This window comes from Myxine glutinosa, chromosome 3, assembly GCF_964187855.1.
Source record: "Myxine glutinosa chromosome 3, kmMyxGlut1.1, whole genome shotgun sequence".
NCBI lineage: Eukaryota > Metazoa > Chordata > Myxini > Myxiniformes > Myxinidae > Myxine > Myxine glutinosa.
The window spans coordinates 99,385,238-99,404,060 of NC_136263.1; the positions used below are offsets into that span (position 1 = coordinate 99,385,238).

The 18,823-nt window shown below is 44.5% G+C and overlaps 1 protein-coding gene across 8 annotated transcripts in view; it reads right to left on the reverse strand.

The window, feature by feature from the left end:
• LOC137423339 (uncharacterized) overlaps positions 1–18,823 on the reverse strand; it is a 250,533-nt gene that overhangs the window by 137,185 nt on the left and 94,525 nt on the right. For all 8 annotated transcript variants that reach the window (XM_068110373.2, XM_068110371.2, XM_068110370.2 and 5 more), the window contains exon 6: positions 2,220–2,322. In XM_068110373.2, coding sequence (XP_067966474.2) covers positions 2,220–2,322 — 103 coding nt within the window. The remainder of the gene's footprint in view (positions 1–2,219; positions 2,323–18,823) is intronic.

An 18,823-nucleotide genomic window follows, 5' to 3' on the forward strand; every position in this document is an offset into this window, starting at 1 on the left:
ACCCCCTCTCCACCCACACTCCGAACTCCCTTCCACTTACCACACACCATTAACTAAACCATTAACGTCATGTACAATACGTTAGCAAAAGCTGGAAATCTAAGTAAACCAAGCCTGCCACACTGCCATGAGTACCCAGCTAGTTATCTCAAAGCACCAGTAAGAACCTTTCAAACTTACACTGACTATCACTGATATATAAGAGTGAGGCTTTATCAATGCCTACCTTTCCAAGTCCCTGATTATGGTTTAGAATAATTTGACAAGCCAAAATGTTCTGTTATCACTTTCCCCTTTCTTACTCTGGTATTACTCATCTTAATTGAGCTGGTAAACATCTGTGAACATTGCATTAACCTCTTTCCTTTATTCAGTACCATTGGATACAGCTGTCTCGTGTTTATCTACCCTCATCTTTAATGCCTTCAAAACTCCTCTACACTAACCATGTCATACAATTATTCATATTTTCTATCAGGAAATATAATTTGTGGATTTGGTATGCTCCCCATCATTCCCTTCGAAAATGTCAATTAAATTGTTTTTTTCAAAATCTCTAGTCTTGAGAACATCCCATCGGTCCAACAACCCTCTCGTCATCTCAGGAATTCTTAATTTCTTTATCATGCTGCTTTAGTTGCTACATCTTCTCAATCTATCATTTGTCCTACCTCACTTCTGCTTAACTTGGAATCATTCCAATCTGGCTCCAAGCCAGATATCCTGTGTACAGGGCAGTTCAAAAATTGACGAACGGTTACGGCCTTTACAAGAGTGACTGCTTTGAACGATACTGTAGAAAATAGTTAAGGCTGAAATTTTGTGCAATAATAGTCTACTTTCAAGTAAATTGAACAAGCAATGGCATCAATGCTGTCAAATAATTATTGCAGAAAAACCAAAATGGTGGCCACGTCACAACTGTTATGGAGTAAGTGTGCATTTTATCAAGTTCCTTATGAGGGAGAAGATCAATCAGGTTGAAATTCACAGGAGACTGTCTCAGCAATTTGGCGAAACATGTCTTTCACATTGTGTTTCACATTTGTAATGGTACAACGAGTTCAAAAATGCCTCGGAACTGGTGAACGAATCTGAGCACTCTCAAATGCCACCAACAACTGCGACACACTCAAATGCTAAATGTACTGAAGATTTGATTTTTATTTATAACCAGAATAAAACCCAAAGGTGCAGAAGACTGAGGCAACAGAGCTCCTGGAACACTACCAGAATGAGGAAGATTATTTATTGTAGAAGACTGAAATGCAAAGAGACCTGGGTCCATTACCAAATCCCAATCAATTTTACTCGTTTCATTTTGCTTGATCAGTTCAGTCTCATACTTTCTTTCCTTCCTGCATGAAATGCAACATCCTTATCTAATGAACCTGAGTATAAACTCGCATTATTAACCGACTTTGTCACTTGCTGCTAAGTGCTCACACTCACCTCAAATCATTCCAGCATCCAAACAAATTAGCAGTTTCTCACATAACCATAAACACAGCTTTCTTAGTCAAATTACACAAATAGCTGAATAAGGTCCTTAAAAACGTACATTTTACCAAGTTGGTCATTAAGAGCAATGAAAGGAGCTGGAGGGAGGGGAGAGGTAGGTCAGTGGGTAACTTTGCCTGAAACAGCTCAGACCATCAATCTGCCACCTGTTGCTTTGGAATGACCTGTCTAACATCCCCTGCAGTTCTTACACATATTGCACAGTGTAACGCTTACTCAATGGAAATATCAACAAAATTACAGAGAACAGGCAGAAAAGTAGAATGCATCTTAATTGTCAAGGATTACAAAAATAATAGGCCCAGTTTTCACAAATGAGAGACACTAACTTACATGCAAGGGGAAGGGGGAGAGGAGGGGGAAGGAAGGGTAAAGAGGGGATACCAAAAAAATTCATTTAATTCACATATTATCTTCCTTCGCAAGAAACTCGAAGCAACATTCCAAATAAAGTCAACACAAATGCCACAAAGTACATGTTGCGTCTGCATAGCTAGTCATCCAGTACGGACAAATCTCAGCCGCTACTGCGAAACGGTACACCTCATTCCGATAGAAATAAACTATTTTTAACTCTAAATCCTGAGTGAGAAAAGTCAATCATCAAATTCAGGATTGCAACAAATCATAATAATCCAAAATACAGGGACCGATGTTAAACACAGGTCTAAAGTTGTGATCACAACTCAAGTACTCACAGGAATGTTGTGATCTTTACGGCCCTTGGGAGACGAAGCCACATGGGCCAAGTATTGAATGACTTTCTTCGTATTTTCAGTCTTCCCTGCACCAGACTCACCGCTGAAAACAAAGGAAGAGAAGCAATCGTAAAATTTTAATATAATTATCGCTTTATCAATAAAATAGCAGTGGGTGATGGAAACTGTATCACTTTTAAATCCTTGAATATAGCTGTTGTTGATACAATTTCTTCCACGATGTGGGTTGTCAAAATGGATAATAAAAAAGTTCAAATACGGCATAAAAAAATTAAAGGGAGTTTTGCAACACTATTATTGGCACACTTAGAAAGCTGTCCATACTGCAGCCTATTATTGCATCAGCCAGTAATCAAATTGTTACATCATTCACCAAATAAATAATCACAAACAAAGCAAACAATTTGCGTGCATCATGCAGGAGAAGAAGAAATGAAATCCACATATAAATCTAACAGTTTATAGTTAGTATAAAACCCAAAGGGAACTAGAAAGGATCTCAAAATGCAACGCCCATTCATGCCCACTTTGTACGTGAAATAAACCTGACGAAAAAAAGATTTAAAAAAATTAATATTTGAGTACAAAAAAAAGAAAAAAAGTAATATTATTACTTTGCATTCTACATAGTTACGAATTCCGGGTTTATGGGGATTACGATTCAGGTCATTTCTTATGAATGTATATTCTATTAAAGGTTGTTGTGGTTAAAAGGGTTAGGAACCCTTCTGGTAAAAACGAAGCGAGAAACGGGATCGTGAACCGGAAGAAGAAAAAAGACACGAGGTCCGGGAGAAAGCGGCCATCTTCTGCTCCTCGCCCAGCTCCGACGCGAGCGGTGTCGATATTGATCTGCTTTGGGAACGCTGTGTTTACAAAGCCCGTCTGGCGAGAGGAGTTACCTGCGCGGGGTAATTACCGGTTACGCGTCAAGTTGCCGTGGGTTCCTGCACGGAACCAAGCGTCCGGCACAGTTCGCCTCAACGTCTACAAGGACGCGTACGGGAGGCGCCTTGGGCCTCGCGCGCTTTGCGAGCCCCGAAGCCGCGATCACGAGCACCGACCTCGGTGGGCTGCCGAGGAGGTGTCCGCTACAACAGCCGTTCCCGGTACGGGACGTGCACGGTTGGAGTACGCCAGCCAGGGGTCCGTTCAACCGCCCGTGTGCGGAGAAGTCGACCTTCCCCTTGGTCTGGAGGGGCCCAGAGACATTGTGAGGGACAGTGACTATTGAGGGTCGTGAGTGGGGCAAGGGGGGAAAATATATGAGATGGCCATCTTAGTAATATTGTTGATCGATTGTTGATTGTTGTTGATGGATTGAGAATATATTAGTAATTAATCTGGATCCTTGGTGTGGGGTTGCTTATTGACCTGAATTGTTTGTGTCTTTCTTATTGATTGCATTACGAAAGCGTATAAATGATATATCTTTCTGGCGTGGTTCCTCCCACGGTCCGGGGGTCACCAAGACCAGGTAGTTACCGGGAGGACCACGTAACAGAATGATATATGATTTATACGCTTCCCGGACGTTCAAATCCTGGACGAGCCCCCAATGAGACCCATGTGGAGTTTGCCAGAGTGAAAGAAAACATGTTTGATCGGTGGTGTGAGTCAAAAGGAGTCGGGAAAGACTTCGAAGCATTGCGTGACTTGTTCCTGGTGGAGGAATTTCAACAGTGTGTCCACAAGGACATCAAAGTGTACCTGCAGGAAAAGAAAGTACCGAAGTTGTGGGACGCAGCCACCATGGCAGATGATGATGCCTTAACACACCGGATAGGGGTCCACGAACCTAACTCCTCGCCTAGATTTCCGCAGGGGAGTTGTGGAACAGCAGGTGCGGAGAACGACAATACATGGCGACGGCCTCGAGATGATTATGGGGACAACGCTGATACCCGAACTGTTCGAAATCAGAGGGCGACGGGCCCAAGACAAACTTATTTTCCGGGGGGCCCGAGGCAGACCACGAGTTTTTCCTCCGGGCCTACTTGCGCTTTTTGCAAGAAACCTGGACACTTGATGTCCAGTTGTTACCTCATGAAAAGGGAAAACCCAGAGCAGAATCCGACTATTACAACTTCGAATGCGATGGCAAGCGTAAGAAATCGCCCACAGAAGAGTTACCAACCATTTATTTATGAGGGGTTTGTCTCACTCGAGGGAGCCTTGACTAACCCAAAACCTGTTAGGGTATTGAGGGACACAGGAGCCCATCAATCCTTAATGCTTGAAGGCATTTTGCCATTGTCAAAGAGTACCGCAACTGGTGATAGTGTTCGGTTACAAGGGATCGGTGGCTGTGTTAGTGCCCCACTTCATGTCATCCATTTGGAATCCGATTTGGTGTCAGGACCGGTCACCGTCGGTTTACAAGCCACGCTTCCTGTAGAGGGAGTATCTGTGATTATCGGGAATGATTTGGCCGGGGGGCAAATTTATGGTAACCCGAGGGTGGGTAAAGAGCACCGCAGGGGAAAAAACACCACCCCAGCCCGGGATGGCGACAAAAGTACCAAGTTATTTGTAGGGGGACTGAACTTCAACACAGAGGAAGAAGTTCTGACCTCTGTCTTCAACAGATATGGGCCGCTGGTGGAAGTGCGGGTGGTAAAAGACAGGGAAACGCAACGGTCAAGAGGGTTCGGCTTTGTCACGTTTGCAAGCACAAAAGACGCCAGGGAGGCAGAGAAGAATTGGAATGGTAAGGATTTGGAGGGTCGGACCATAACAGTAGGGAAGGCATTTCGTAGGCGTCGAGAGGTCTACAGAAGAGGACCACTTGGCGTTAGTTTTGGTGTTGGCAGCAGCCGATATTACTATGGAGGCTCCCAGAGTTACGGCATCTCCCGAAAGAATGATTGGCAGAGGACTGGCCAAGAAGGAGACCGCCAGTCAGGTGACTGCTGGGACAAGGGGTCCCACCGTAACTGTTAGGAGTCCGGAGAAGTTGAAGCACTCTATATACGGCGGAGCCGCCGAGCCTGGGCTCCTACACGGGCTAACCGTGAACGCCACGTTCTTAAAAGGCGTCCCGGTAGGGAACGTTCCTGCACGGACTAACCGTGAACCCCACATTCCTTAAGGCATCCATGTAGTGAGTACTCAGCTGGGCCTCCATCCAAGAGCAACTAGAAGTTGTTGACGCTTGGTCTAGAGGGAATTACCTTTGGAATCTCTGGGGGGTTTTGGTGAAAGTTTGTTGCTTTATTTTTGAGATGCGATAATTGTGCCCGGGGGGAACTGATGATTTGGGGTGTGCGTTATCGGGTTTGTTTATCAAAGTTGGCCGGCACAGAAAGTTTTAGCTGGGTTCAAACTTTCTTTCTTGAAGGGGGGGAGTGTTACGAATTCCGGGTTTATGGGGATTACGATTCAGGTCATTTCTTATGAATGTATATTCTATTAAAGGTTGTTGTGGTTAAAAGGGTTAGGAACCCTTCTGGTAAAAACGAAGCGAGAAACGGGATCGTGAACCGGAAGAAGAAAAAAGACACGAGGTCCGGGAGAAAGCGGCCATCTTCTGCTCCTCGCCCAGCTCCGACGCGAGCGGTGTCGATATTGATCTGCTTTGGGAACGCTGTGTTTACAAAGCCCGTCTGGCGAGAGGAGTTACCTGCGCGGGGTAATTACCGGTTACGCGTCAAGTTGCCGTGGGTTCCTGCACGGAACCAAGCGTCCGGCACAGTTCGCCTCAACGTCTACAAGGACGCGTACGGGAGGCGCCTTGGGCCTCGCGCGCTTTGCGAGCCCCGAAGCCGCGATCACGAGCACCGACCTCGGTGGGCTGCCGAGGAGGTGTCCGCTACAACAGCCGTTCCCGGTACGGGACGTGCACGGTTGGAGTACGCCAGCCAGGGGTCCGTTCAACTGCCCGTGTGCGGAGAAGTCGACCTTCCCCTTGGTCTGGAGGAGCCCAGAGACATTGTGAGGGACAGTGACTATTGAGGGTCGTGAGTGGGGCAAGGGGGGAAAATATATGAGATGGCCATCTTAGTAATATTGTTGATTGATTGTTGATTGTTGTTGATGGATTGAGAATATATTAGTAATTAATCCAGATCCTTGGTGTGGGGTTGCTTATTGACCTGAATTGTTTGTGTCTTTCATATTGATTGCATTACGAAAGCGTATAAATCATATATCTTTCTGGCGTGGTTCCTCCCACGGTCCGGGGGTCACCAAGACCAGGTAGTTACCGGGAGGACCACGTAACAATATTCTCATAATAAAGGTTTGTTGAAAAATATGATGACAGAAGCTGAAAATGGTTAAAAAAAAAAGTTGTGGCCTGAACAGACAACACTGAAGCTCAAATCTACATAAATATTTTCTTGTGTTTGCTTGTGCATTTGATTGGGGGTTTGCACATTGTTCTATCATGGCTGAGACCCCAAATTTTGGGTACTGGTACTCCATAATCTGGACAAGGTTTTAAAATGCTGCACACATTGGTTCAACGATTCCAGCTCCGCAATCCCTATACGAGGATCAAGGCCTCGATGACCCAAGTGGCTTAAGCTCGGATTGCAGCATGGGGAATTTTCCAAGCTGATTTTACCAACAATTAATTGAATGCAATAATAATCAATTACAGATAATGGACGTAATACATAGACAGCCTGACCCCCATTTCCCTCAGGAGCACAACAAACATCAATTGTTAAAAATAAAACAAAGGGTCTCATCTTAAATTGGTTACTCACCAGCCCAAAGCAGAGGGGATTCACATAAGTGTAAATAATGGAAGAGAGGAGAAAGCAAACATAAAAGCTAATGGTGGGGGAAGATAAAATAAATTGGGAATGCAGGAAGGAAAATAATGAAACCACTCAGCTAAAAGCTTAGGTGCGAGTCCAGGCATGACTGACAAGGTTGGTCCTCCCTGGAGACCCTCTCCATGAATAATGGCTCTTTTCGGCTCCCAATAAAGTACATCAATCTACATAGGCCAGGAAACCTTGGTTGAAACAGAAGAATGGGATCAATCTTATCTGGTGAGTGTTTATTACAAATTCATCATTGCTGATGTGCAGCTTAGCTGCAGGTACAGATCCCTCCAAAATATGGTACGAATTTGGCCAGAGCGCACAAAGGCATCATTTGATCTTTTAATTTTAATTCCAGCATATGGGACACCCAGCTTAACATCTACTTCAAAGGATGGTGCACTCTGAGGAGACATCCTACCTGCAAAGTACCAGGATGATGGTTTAAAGTTGGGTTGGGAATAAAACTCAGACTGGCTATTCCAAAGGTAATCATGCAACCTCAGATATACTAGTCAGGACAGGAAATTCATTAAGGTGGTGTAACGGATTTGAGCATTCGCTCTGATCGGTTGAGAGGTTGGTGGTTCAAACCCTTTCAGAGCCATACCCAAAGACTAAAAAATGGTGCATGCAGCTTCCTTGCTTGATGCTCAGGATTTAAAGGATAGAGCATGGAAAGAACCCGTAGGTTGGCATCCATGGGGAGGAGAAAATTCCTCCTCGATTGCCTGGCTTAGTGCAGAGAGAAAAGTGATGTCATAAAGATGTCGTCACTGGTACCCGTTGTGCTCTGGTAAGTGATGTCACTTACCCCAATCTCAGCAGCTGTGTTTCTGTGAGTCACGAATGGTGTCGTCTCATGTACCTGTCTACATGTGTGCGTGATTTGTGTTGCAGCTCCTCCACGAGCCTTAAAGCCTGAAAAAATGTATATTTTAAAATGGGGAGCGTCTACATATTATGTACAGTGGGGAGAGGGTCATTTGCAAAGCAGGATTTGAGAAAAGGAAAAAAGAAATCAAGTGGTGTCGGAGAAATAACAAGGTAGGTAAGTATAGCAGGAGGGTAGCAAAAATGGAAAGAAGGTTGAGAAAATATAGGGAGGGAAGTAGCTGACATGGGGCAGTGGGGGAGGGAGGGGTGGGGAGAGGAAGTATGGTCAAATTAACATGCCTTGTAACAAAATGTCCAACAATGTATTTAAACAACATGACGGTGTCTGCCTGGATTCATAACCCCTCTCTCCCTGCTTCACGAGTAATTTCATGAGTAAGTGTGCCCATCAAGAGTGTGGCTTCACGAGTAAGTGCACCCATCAAGCTTTGTAAATGCACAATTAACGTCTTGCAATTCTTCTTATGGCAGTTAAATTTACTTCCAACTTTCATTCCGTTCGATCCAGTCATAAATAGACTTTTGTCAAACGGTTCGCCATGCCAGATGACCTCACAGCATTCCAGTGTGTGCTTCAAGCCTAACCGTCACTGCATTGTTGCCATCCCATTTATTCCGTTAGTTCCTTTCAGCAAGGGATTGCTGTCATTATTGCTGGTCCACGGATCTCCCATCCTATCAAATATCATTCTATCCATCAAAACAAAATTATCAGATGAAATTACATCATAAATCACATCACATCAAATCAGTCAATTCCTTGGCAGGTACACTACATGACCAAAAGTATGCGGACACCCCTTCTAATTAGTGGATTCGGCTATTTCAGCCACACCCCTTGCTGACAGGTATATATAATCAAGCACACAGCCATGCAATCTCCATAGACAAACATTGGCAGTAGAATGGGCCGTACTGAAGAGCTCAGTGACTTTTAACGTGGCACCGTCATAGGATGCCACCTTTACAACAAGTGAGTTCGTCAAATTTCTGCCCTGCTGGAGCTGCCCCGGTCAACTGTAAGTGCTGTTATTGTGAAGTGGAAACGTCTAGGAGCAACAACAGCTCAACCACGAAGTGGTAGGCCACACAAGCTCACAGAACGGGACCGCCGAGTGCTGAAGCATGGAGCGCATAAAAATAGTCTATCCTCGGTTGCAACACTCACTACCGAGTTCCTGCCTGTGGAACTGCCTGTGGAAGAAACGTCAGCACAACTGTTCGTCAGGAGCTTCATGAAATGGGGTTCCATGGCTGAGCAGTCGCACACAAGCCTAAGATCACCATGCACAATGCCAAGCGTCGGCTGGAGTGGTGTAAAGCTCGCCACCATAGGACTCTGGAGCAGTGGAAACGCGTTCTCTGGAGTGATGAATCACGCTTCACCATCTGGCAGTCCGACGGACAAATCTGGGTTTGGTGGATGCCAGGAGAACGCAATTGCCTGAACGCATCGTGCCAACTGTAAAGTTTGGTGGAGGAGGAATAATGGTCTGGGGCTGTTATTAATGGTTCAGGCTTGGCCCCTTAGTTCCAGTGAAGGGAAATCTTAACGCTACAGCATACAATGACATTCTAGCCAATTGTGTGCTTCCAACTTTGTGGCACCAGTTTGGGGAAGGTCCTTTCCTGTTTCAGCATGACAATGCCCCCGTGCACAAAGCGAGGTCTTTACAGAAATGGTTTGTCAAGATCGGTATGGAAGAACTTGACTGGTCTGCACAGAGCCCTGACCACAACCCCATCGAACACCTCTGGGATGAATTGGAATGCCGACAGCGAGCCAGGCCTAATCACCCAACATCAGTGCCCGACCTCACTAATGCTCTTGTGGCTGAATGGAAGCAAATCCCCGCAGCAATGTTCTAACATCTAGTGGAAAGCCTTCCCAGAAGAGTGGAGGCTGTATATCAGCAAGGGGGGGGGGGGGGGAGGGGGGAACAACTCCATATTAATGCGCATGAATTTGGTATGAGATGTGTGATGTTCGGGTGTCCACATACTTTTGGTCATGTCGTGTATATCTGCTAACTGCATACAATAGAGGTGCCATGTAATTGTTTGGGACAAATTTAAGTTTAAATGGGGGAAGTTAAGTCGAGTTAAGGTCAACATAATATCAATCGGAGTACCATGGTACTCGTTACGGATTCGTCACTTCCGTTGTTGTGGTTTTCATCCACTGTAAATATTTTTGATTCCATGTACTATTATTGTTGTCGTTTAAGGGAGATAGAGGTTACTATTTTCAAAAGGTAAAAAAGTCAATGTTTTAAAAGAAACCGGAACCGGGCGACGATGAAGAGGAAGAGGAGGAGAGAAGGCGGAGCGAGTGAGTCGAGGAAGAAGCCGAGCTGCTTCGAGGTCTGGAGCAAACGTTGACGAACGGAGGTCACTAGCGAGCTTCGGGTTTCCCGGGAAAGGGATTCTTGCGACAGAGTTGTTATCGCTGTGACAGATCAACCTGCGTGTCAGGTTTTGGCGGTCGATTCCGAGGAGAATCATCGTCGTGCCGTTACGCCTCCAGAACGGGCCGTCGGCAATTTTAAATCGAGCAGAACTTGCGCTTCGCTCAAGGTTTCATCTCGCTTCGACCATTTTCACCGCATTCAGACATTTATCTGGTGTGTGTGTGTGTAACGTGGATTTTGAAGGTTAATTTGCGGCTCGCCGACTGTGAGCCGTTGAACGTCCATACCCGAAGGTGTGATTTCCCGGTCGCCTTGAGGGCGCCTTTGCGCAGCTTTGGCCGCGTGACTGTGACTGTCAACCCAACGGGATTCTGGACTCGATTGGACATCGTTCTGATGATCACTGGAGCGGATCGACTTTGGCTTGATGCCGGAATACGACTTTGGATTGATGCGGGAATAGAGACATTGGGAATGTTCTTCTTTTCGCTCACTTGGAGCACAGTGAGTTATATTGTACGAACCTGATGGTACCATCATAGGAAATATATATTGGTTGTACAATTGATTACTATTGTTGTTGTACTGTTATTCTTGTGTGATCTTAATACAATATTTGTTTGTTGGTAACAATTGGTGTGGCTTCACCATTGATCTTTCACATACAGAATAACACATTTTTCTGCCGAGACTCCTCTCGGGGCTCGGAGGTACACCGTGACCAGGGGGTTTGGGGAGGAGCACGTAACAGTACCAATGAGATTTATATTCAGATATAAATAGGCTGTTGCTGCATTTCTGGTGCAAGTCATTTGGAATTCAAGGGTGCAGTGAATGCCAAGTATGTGAAAATTCACACATACCCTAACATCCTCCATCAGCTCACAATAAGTTTAAGAAATAACTAGCAGAAGCGGATGGTAAAAAAATACCATGATGGAAATGTTTGTTTTTTAAATGAAGGAAGCCTTTATTCTTGCTCCGGTTGAAAGATCAAAAATGTGAGATTCAATAAGGAGTGTCTTGAGTTGTTTGTTATATGCTCCTGGTGCTCAAATAAAGAAAGAGAGCAAAATAAGTTCAATAACTTATTGATTTATTCAAAAAATTGATTGGGTAAACTTACCATGGATAATATTAGGTGTATCGGAAAGTAGTGTCGTTTTGTAACCTGTGCACAGCTTAAAAAAAACAAAACATTACTTTCCAGTACACCTAATATTAAGATAATTTTAGGCTTGGGAACGAGGTACTGGCTGCCCACAAATTCTTGTTCCGGTTTTTTACATTTTATTAAAACCAAACCAAAATAGATACAACAAGAACGCCACTCAGTAGAGCGCATACTCCCGCCGTGGGTTTTGTTGGAATAATATGTTTTGTTTAACATCCCCTCTCCCCAAAACAATAAATGAAAAAGAAAGTAAGCCCAAACTGTCAGAGAATTTATTTTGATATATCTCGGAATTAGAGGAGAAAAACATCATTTAAGAATAAGAAGAAAAGCTTTAATGCAGTAAAACAGAAAAAATCTTTCCCAAAAAAATTTCCAAAAATAATTCCTGGATCCGGAATAATATCCTGAGCTTCACCAAAAACTAATCAATTCTTCCTTATCCCAAGGGCAATCATCCCACCAACTTTCATCCAAATCCATTCAGAACTTTTCCAGATATCTTGTTCACGAACACACGAGAACACGAACACACACACACACACACATACACACACACACACACACACACACACACACACACACACACGATCAAATGCGTTACTCCCTGGCGTGAGTAATAAACCTGAAAATAGCAGAGCCAGAACCAGAATTATTTATTTGGTCTGGGAAGCCCATGCGAGGTTTCTTCTTCTTCAGCATCTCACAACCCTGGGTGAATATGCGATCTTTTTAGAAAAAGTTGGAATTTTGCCAAATATGTTTTATTCGTTTGTTAATATACCTCAGCCATTGACAAATCTGGAACGAAGTCTTTATAAGTTCATCAAATACTGACCGTGAATGACATTCGCTGAGCTAAATGTTGATATCTCTTCTGAGGTAAAAACAAAACAAAACAAAAAAACAGTTTTAAAGCATTATACGTATCAAACGATACCTTTTATGAAACGGGGAAACCTAATACACACTTTGGTGGTTTTAAAATGACAGAATATGTCTTTATGAGGAAAAAAAAATGAACATTGAAGACGACGCTGCTAAAAAAAGATACACCGCTCTAACGCATAACCGTGAGTTTAAACTACATTTACAACAAATATGAAAACTATTTTCATATCACAATGTTAAATATAGAATATATAGAAGATAATGTTTTAAAAAAATGAGCCCTATCTTCCAATGATAAAAAAATCCTTCAAAAAATTCCTGGATCGGGAATAATATCCTGAGCTTCACCAAAAACTAATCAATTCTTCCTTATCCCAAGGGCAATCATCCCACCAACTTTCATCCAAATCCGTTCAGAACTTTTCCAGATATCTTGCGCACGCACGCACACACACACACACGTGAATGCATTACTCCCGATGGCATTTTTGCATTGCTGTGTGAGACTCGATGCACTGTGATTGGCTTCAGGCAAAATTATGGTATATATATGCTTATTAACCCTTTCAGTACGGATGACGTCCAGTGCCGCAACCCACGAAAAAAGTTTTGTGTACGGATGACGTTAGTACACATCATCGACTATACCCATAAATAGATCGTCAGTACGTGGTTGCATTCCCGTACCAAAATGCCAAATGAATCCCGTTTTATCAAATTTATCGAGGTTCAAGAAATGTTTTTAAAATTTGTTTACGTTGCTGGGGAATGGGGATCCCAGGATTATCCAAAAAAAATCCCGTACTCAAAGGGTTAAAAGCTGATATTCAAAATTGGATTCAATATTTTTATGATCGGAACTCATGGCCGAAATAATTATGTCAAAATCTAGAGTGAAATTGGAAAATAATTATGAAAAAAACTTTCTTAAACCCGATAGATAATTAAATAAACTCTGCGGGATGTGAGGTAAAACTGCTTCAAACACAAGTGTTATATTCACAATCGCCATGAGTTCCCTATAACTTTTCTCATCAGTGTGAAAAACACCAACAGCGACTATTAAAGCATCATCAAATGTTGAAAGGTTATGGCCCATCAGCATCACAGGCGTTCTGAGGCACACAGTTTGTACAGGCCCTAAGCTTCAAGCCAACCGGTCCATTGGATAATTCCTTTAGGGTTCAGTAGAATTGGAATCAATCAAAGCTGTATAAACATGATGTATTATACATGCACATAATTAATAGCAATGTTTTGGCTTCATTACATAACCCGTTATTTGTTTGAGGCATCGAGCAATGAAGCCAGCATTGTGCCAATGCACTGCCCGTGGTAATGTTCATCCTGATGAAGCAACACTTACACACAGAAGGAAGAAAAGAAGAAAGGAAGAAAGAAATCCCACCTAACAATTTGACCCGTTCAGGTTTAGAATCCCATTTCAACCCGTCCACGTTTCCCATTTCCTTATTGCAAATAATTCATTGGACGTAATCCAAAACTTTGTGTGTATGTTTCCCAGTGTTTTGTTGAGTTTTGTGCACCCATCATGATTGTATCGTATAGGTTTATTAAAAGCTGATATATTGGATTATTTGATTTTATTTTATTACTGGCCAGGGACCTTTTTGCAATCTTTTTGGATTCAGATTCTACTTTTGGTGTCAACATTTGTTGCTGCCGTGAACGTCATTGTCTGTTCTGTGTTCTTGCTCTTCCATGAGATGAGACTTGATGAAAAAAAAATAAAAAAATACAGTATTCTTATTATGCATCTCTGTTAATATTAATTGTTTATTAACGAGCGTTACGCCTAGGTCCCCCGTCGGTGAAGTGATGTGAGTTGACAAAGTGGAAGACGCAAGGTGGCCATCTTTGATTTTGACGAGGCGACCCAATTTTCAATAGCGTTCTTCCTTATGCGTAGAAACACCCACACACCAACCAGATTAGAAGTTAGTAGTTCATTTATTTTTCAAGATATTCCGCTCACAAGGTTCAGACATACATGGCGGTGGCCATCTTGGATTTTGACGTGGCGACCTAATTTTCAATAGGGTTCTTCCATATGCCTAGTTGCACCCACACACCAAATTAGAATTCGGTCCTTCGCTTACACACGGACGGATGGACGCACACACGGACGGAGGGGAAAACCATAGTCCCCCTTTCGCTCCGCAGTGTGACGGGGGACAATAAAGTATTGCCACGAGTGCATAAGATCGCCGTCCATGTAACGACTGTTATTGATACGTACCAGCGTATCAATCAGAGTGTTTCAATCATAAAAGCGGAGTGTTTCTATGCATGTCCACACAGTAAAACATCTTTCACTGTCAACGTATTTCACAGCCAGAAGCATCTGTTCACGGTTTTGAACTCCAACCCCTGCACAGTACCTTCACCTGGTTATCTACCGTTGCAAAGGTAATCATCAATTTACTTCGTTAAACAATCGTTTGAATGGCTGTGTATTCCATTTGAACACGTGTGGTGAAGATGAGTGGGGAACAGAGGGAAGACAGGGGAGTGTGAGGGGAGACAGGGAAGGGAGAGGGGAGACAGGGGAGGGAGAGGGAAGACAGGGGAGGGAGAGGGGAGACAGGGGAGGGAGAGGGGAGACAGGGGAGGGAGAGGGGAGACAGGGGAGGGGGAGGGGAGACAGGGGAGGGAGAGGGGAGACAGGGGGGGAGAGGGGAGACAGGGGGGGAGAGGGGAGACAGGGGGGGAGAGGGGAGACAGGGGGGAGAGGGGAGACAGGGGGGGAGAGAGGGGAGGCAGGGGAGGGTGAGGGGATTGGGGGAGGAAGAGGGGAGTGGGGGATGGAGAGGGGATTGTGGGAGGGAGACGGGAGTAGGGAAGAGAGGGGAGTGGGGGAAAGAGGGAGTGGAGGAGAGAGGGAGTGGAGAGAGGGAGTGGAGAGAGGGAGTGGAGGAGAGAGGGAGTAGAGGAGAGAGTGGGGGAGGAAAGAGAGAGGGGGAGGAAAGAGAGAGGGGGAGGAAAGAGAGAGGGGAGGAGGATCCTATGTTAGCTTTTCCCATCACTTGGGATGGGTACTTTTCCTCGGAATTCATAAAAGTTCTTGTATTCTTCAGTACACCTCAACATGTGCAAATTTAGTGACACGGAGCACATGCAAGTGATAATCCACTTCACTCCATGTGTTGGCCAACATATCCTATGTCACACTTATAATGCAATTGGTTAGTTATCCTTGCACAAAGTAGTTCAATATCAGCAATAAAGGTTTGGAAAACAATCCTTGACATACCCCTCCACAAGTAGAAGTCCAAGGGCATCACATAAGGAGAATGTGGAGGCCAGGGGACTGCCCCCATCACACCCAATCCGTCTACCATGGGAAGTTCTCGGTTCTAAAGGTTGTAGGATCTGCACTTTATATGCGTGATATTGCAATCTCTTGGGTTCTTGGTCACCTCCCTGATCAAGGTTCTTCTTGCCCGTTGCTCAGTTTGATCCCCCGGCCTGTTCTAGGAAGAGTTTGGGTAGTTCCATATTCTTTCCATTTCCTAATAATGGAGCTCACTGTGCTCTTGGGAACTTTCAACACTCTAGAAATTGATTTATATCCTACCCCAGATATATGCCTTCTCACAATATTCTAACTCGGAGTTCTACAGACAGTTCCTTAGAATTCATGGTAGAGTATCTGCTCTGACATGCACTGTCAACTGTGGGACCTTATATGGAAAGTCAAGGAGTGTGAATAATTCCTGAAGGCACTATGTCACCTCTTATTATTTCGTTTCACAAATACATCGTCACGTTATTAAGACAACATCTCAACACTCACGTCGTTTTAAAAACCATACCTTTTATTCTTGGGCATTTTCAGAACTTGTACAACTGACAAAGACGCCAAAATACATCGCTAAAGTACCAAATCAGGAGATCGCAGAATCAACGAAAGAACTACTGTAATTTGCTTCACATATAAAGATATTGTCACGTAACTGCGAGTAACATCAAAGTTGCGGAGGCCGATTACGAGGCTTTAACTTCCGAGGCGAAAACTCAATAGCAGATTCCAAATCAAGCACTTAAACGCGCGGAATGGCGAGACACAGCAAGAGCCCTGCAGCCTTATCTATCAAAATCAAACACCCAGGAAAACTGCGTTCAGATATATGTACAAAAATAATATAAGGATTTATTAATGAAAAGCAAAGACAGTGAAAAAGCACGCGCCGGTAATAAAATGTCCTAATCGGGACGTCCCCACACACACTTCAGATACAGATGAGGGAATATGAATACGAAATAAAATGTCTCGTCATGTAAAGTGTAAACGCGGAGCTCGGGCTTATCTGGCTCCAGTCGTCTTCAGTGTAACACGGCCCCGCGGCCCTCTCCGTCCGCCTCCGAGCACCACCAGGCCTCGTCGGTTCAACGGCACACCACGAGCTCCCTCGCTCCAAAGGTCCAACGCAGGGCTGCACAAAGCAAGCGAACTCCACTCGGGCTGCCGGCCAGGACTAAAGCTGCTCGAGCTGCAACTCTCCACTCGACCAGGGACAGGACTCTCCAAACTCGGGATCGCACCGGGACTCTCTCAAGCCGTGAACTCCTTCGAACTGCACTCAACTCGACCCTCAACTCGACTCTCTCAAAATTGGCGTCTGACCCTCGATCATATCCCTGGCCGATCACGTCACATTGGCGCACTGCTCTGCCAATCAGAGCCTCCCACGATTCGCCGGCTCGTCCAGGGGCACGCCCACTGCCGCTCTCCCCACTCCTGCTCCTCGGTAATAGCACGTGCTATGCGAGGTGGGTAGGCCTTTCGGAGGTGTCAATGGTGGCGGCCAATTGTGGCGGTGTTCCAGCTCGATTTCTTCCTAAGTCATGTCAGGGGGTAGGGCGTCATTTAGTGTTGTACTAGGGACCTAACTAACTCCTCAGTCACATTTGCTCTACGGCTAGGATACGGCGGCCGTACCCCCCCTAAATTGACAAACGTGCGGTGGCCGCAGAGTTTCTGAGGTGGCCTCAGGGTGGCCCTAGGGCGTATGGCTATCTTTTACAGGCCGTAGGGGTCGCCGTGGAATTATAGCGCGGAGTTATAACTTTTTTCATTTCTAGGGTGGCCGTAGCAATTCGACAAGCCGTAGCCATGACAACTGTAAGTGCTGTTATACATATGAAAAATAACTGGTATATATACCCACTCGTTACCGTCCGTCTGGTCGCACGTTCGCCTTAGGGCCCCCCTGCGGTCGCCTTGTGGGCACCTTGAGGCTACCTTGCGTCTGCCTTGAAAATTATATGGCCGCCGCAGGGACGCCCTAAGGTCACCGTGCGACATCAAATCAAAGACCGTACGGCACCCCCACGTTTTCGGTCTCCACAATTTCTAAATACCCCGTGTGGCTACCCGAAAAATAAAAACATATGTGACTGCTACATTGTGTGACCGTGGAAATACTGCGGCCGCCCTATAATTGCTAGTGGCCGTAGATTTTTTAGACCCTACGGCCGCCGAGCCAAATGTGACAAGTATAAGTGTCTATGTGGTCTGCAGTGCCATAATGGACAAAGGTTTGATTACTAGGTGAGACTCACAGGGGCGTTATCTTTAATCCCCAACTACTTAACACTCGAATCTCCTGGTAGATCCACAATTATACACCTTAACCGACAAAACGCCTAAACATGAAGAAATTACAGGTAGATTCCCTATCGCGACAGTCGAATACCTACCTATACAGATCTACCTGGCTCTAGATATTGCTTTACCCCCCAGACATAACAATATATACTCTACTGTAGATCGACTAAGAGGCATTGTAAAACTATTACCGTAGAAGTCAAATTAGATGCTATTCGCCAAATGGATGCTGATGAATGTGCTGTTCATGTTGCCGGGTTATTAAGTTTGCATCCTATCTATAAATATGCCCACATTTATTGAAGGAGGAAAAGGAAGACATATCGCCAACTTCTACCGCTTACAGAAAAGGTTTGTTTTTATTTAAATATGTATGGTAATTGTACACCGCTCCTTTCCTATGGCATCTCCAGGCGCTGCATAACGTCATTGCCGGGCACTGAAGGGGGCCTGGCAATGACACACGCTGAAAGGGAGTACTCAGTTTTCACTCCGGTTGTTTGTTTGTTTGTTTGTTTGTCCGGGCAATATCTCAGCCATCCTTTGAGCTAGGAAGCTGATATTTGGACAAAATAGTGAACACGTGATTTGGCACAATAGTGAGCTAGTGCTTTGATAAAAACGGTATTTTTGGTTTTTTGATTAATCAATTAATTGATTAGTTATTTAATTATTATCGCTTAATTTAGTACTTATTTATTTACTTTATCATCTGGGAAATACCTCGGGCACCTTTTGAGCTCGGAAGCTGATATTTGGACATGACAATGACCAAGTGATTTGGCTGTAAAGGCTATTTTTGA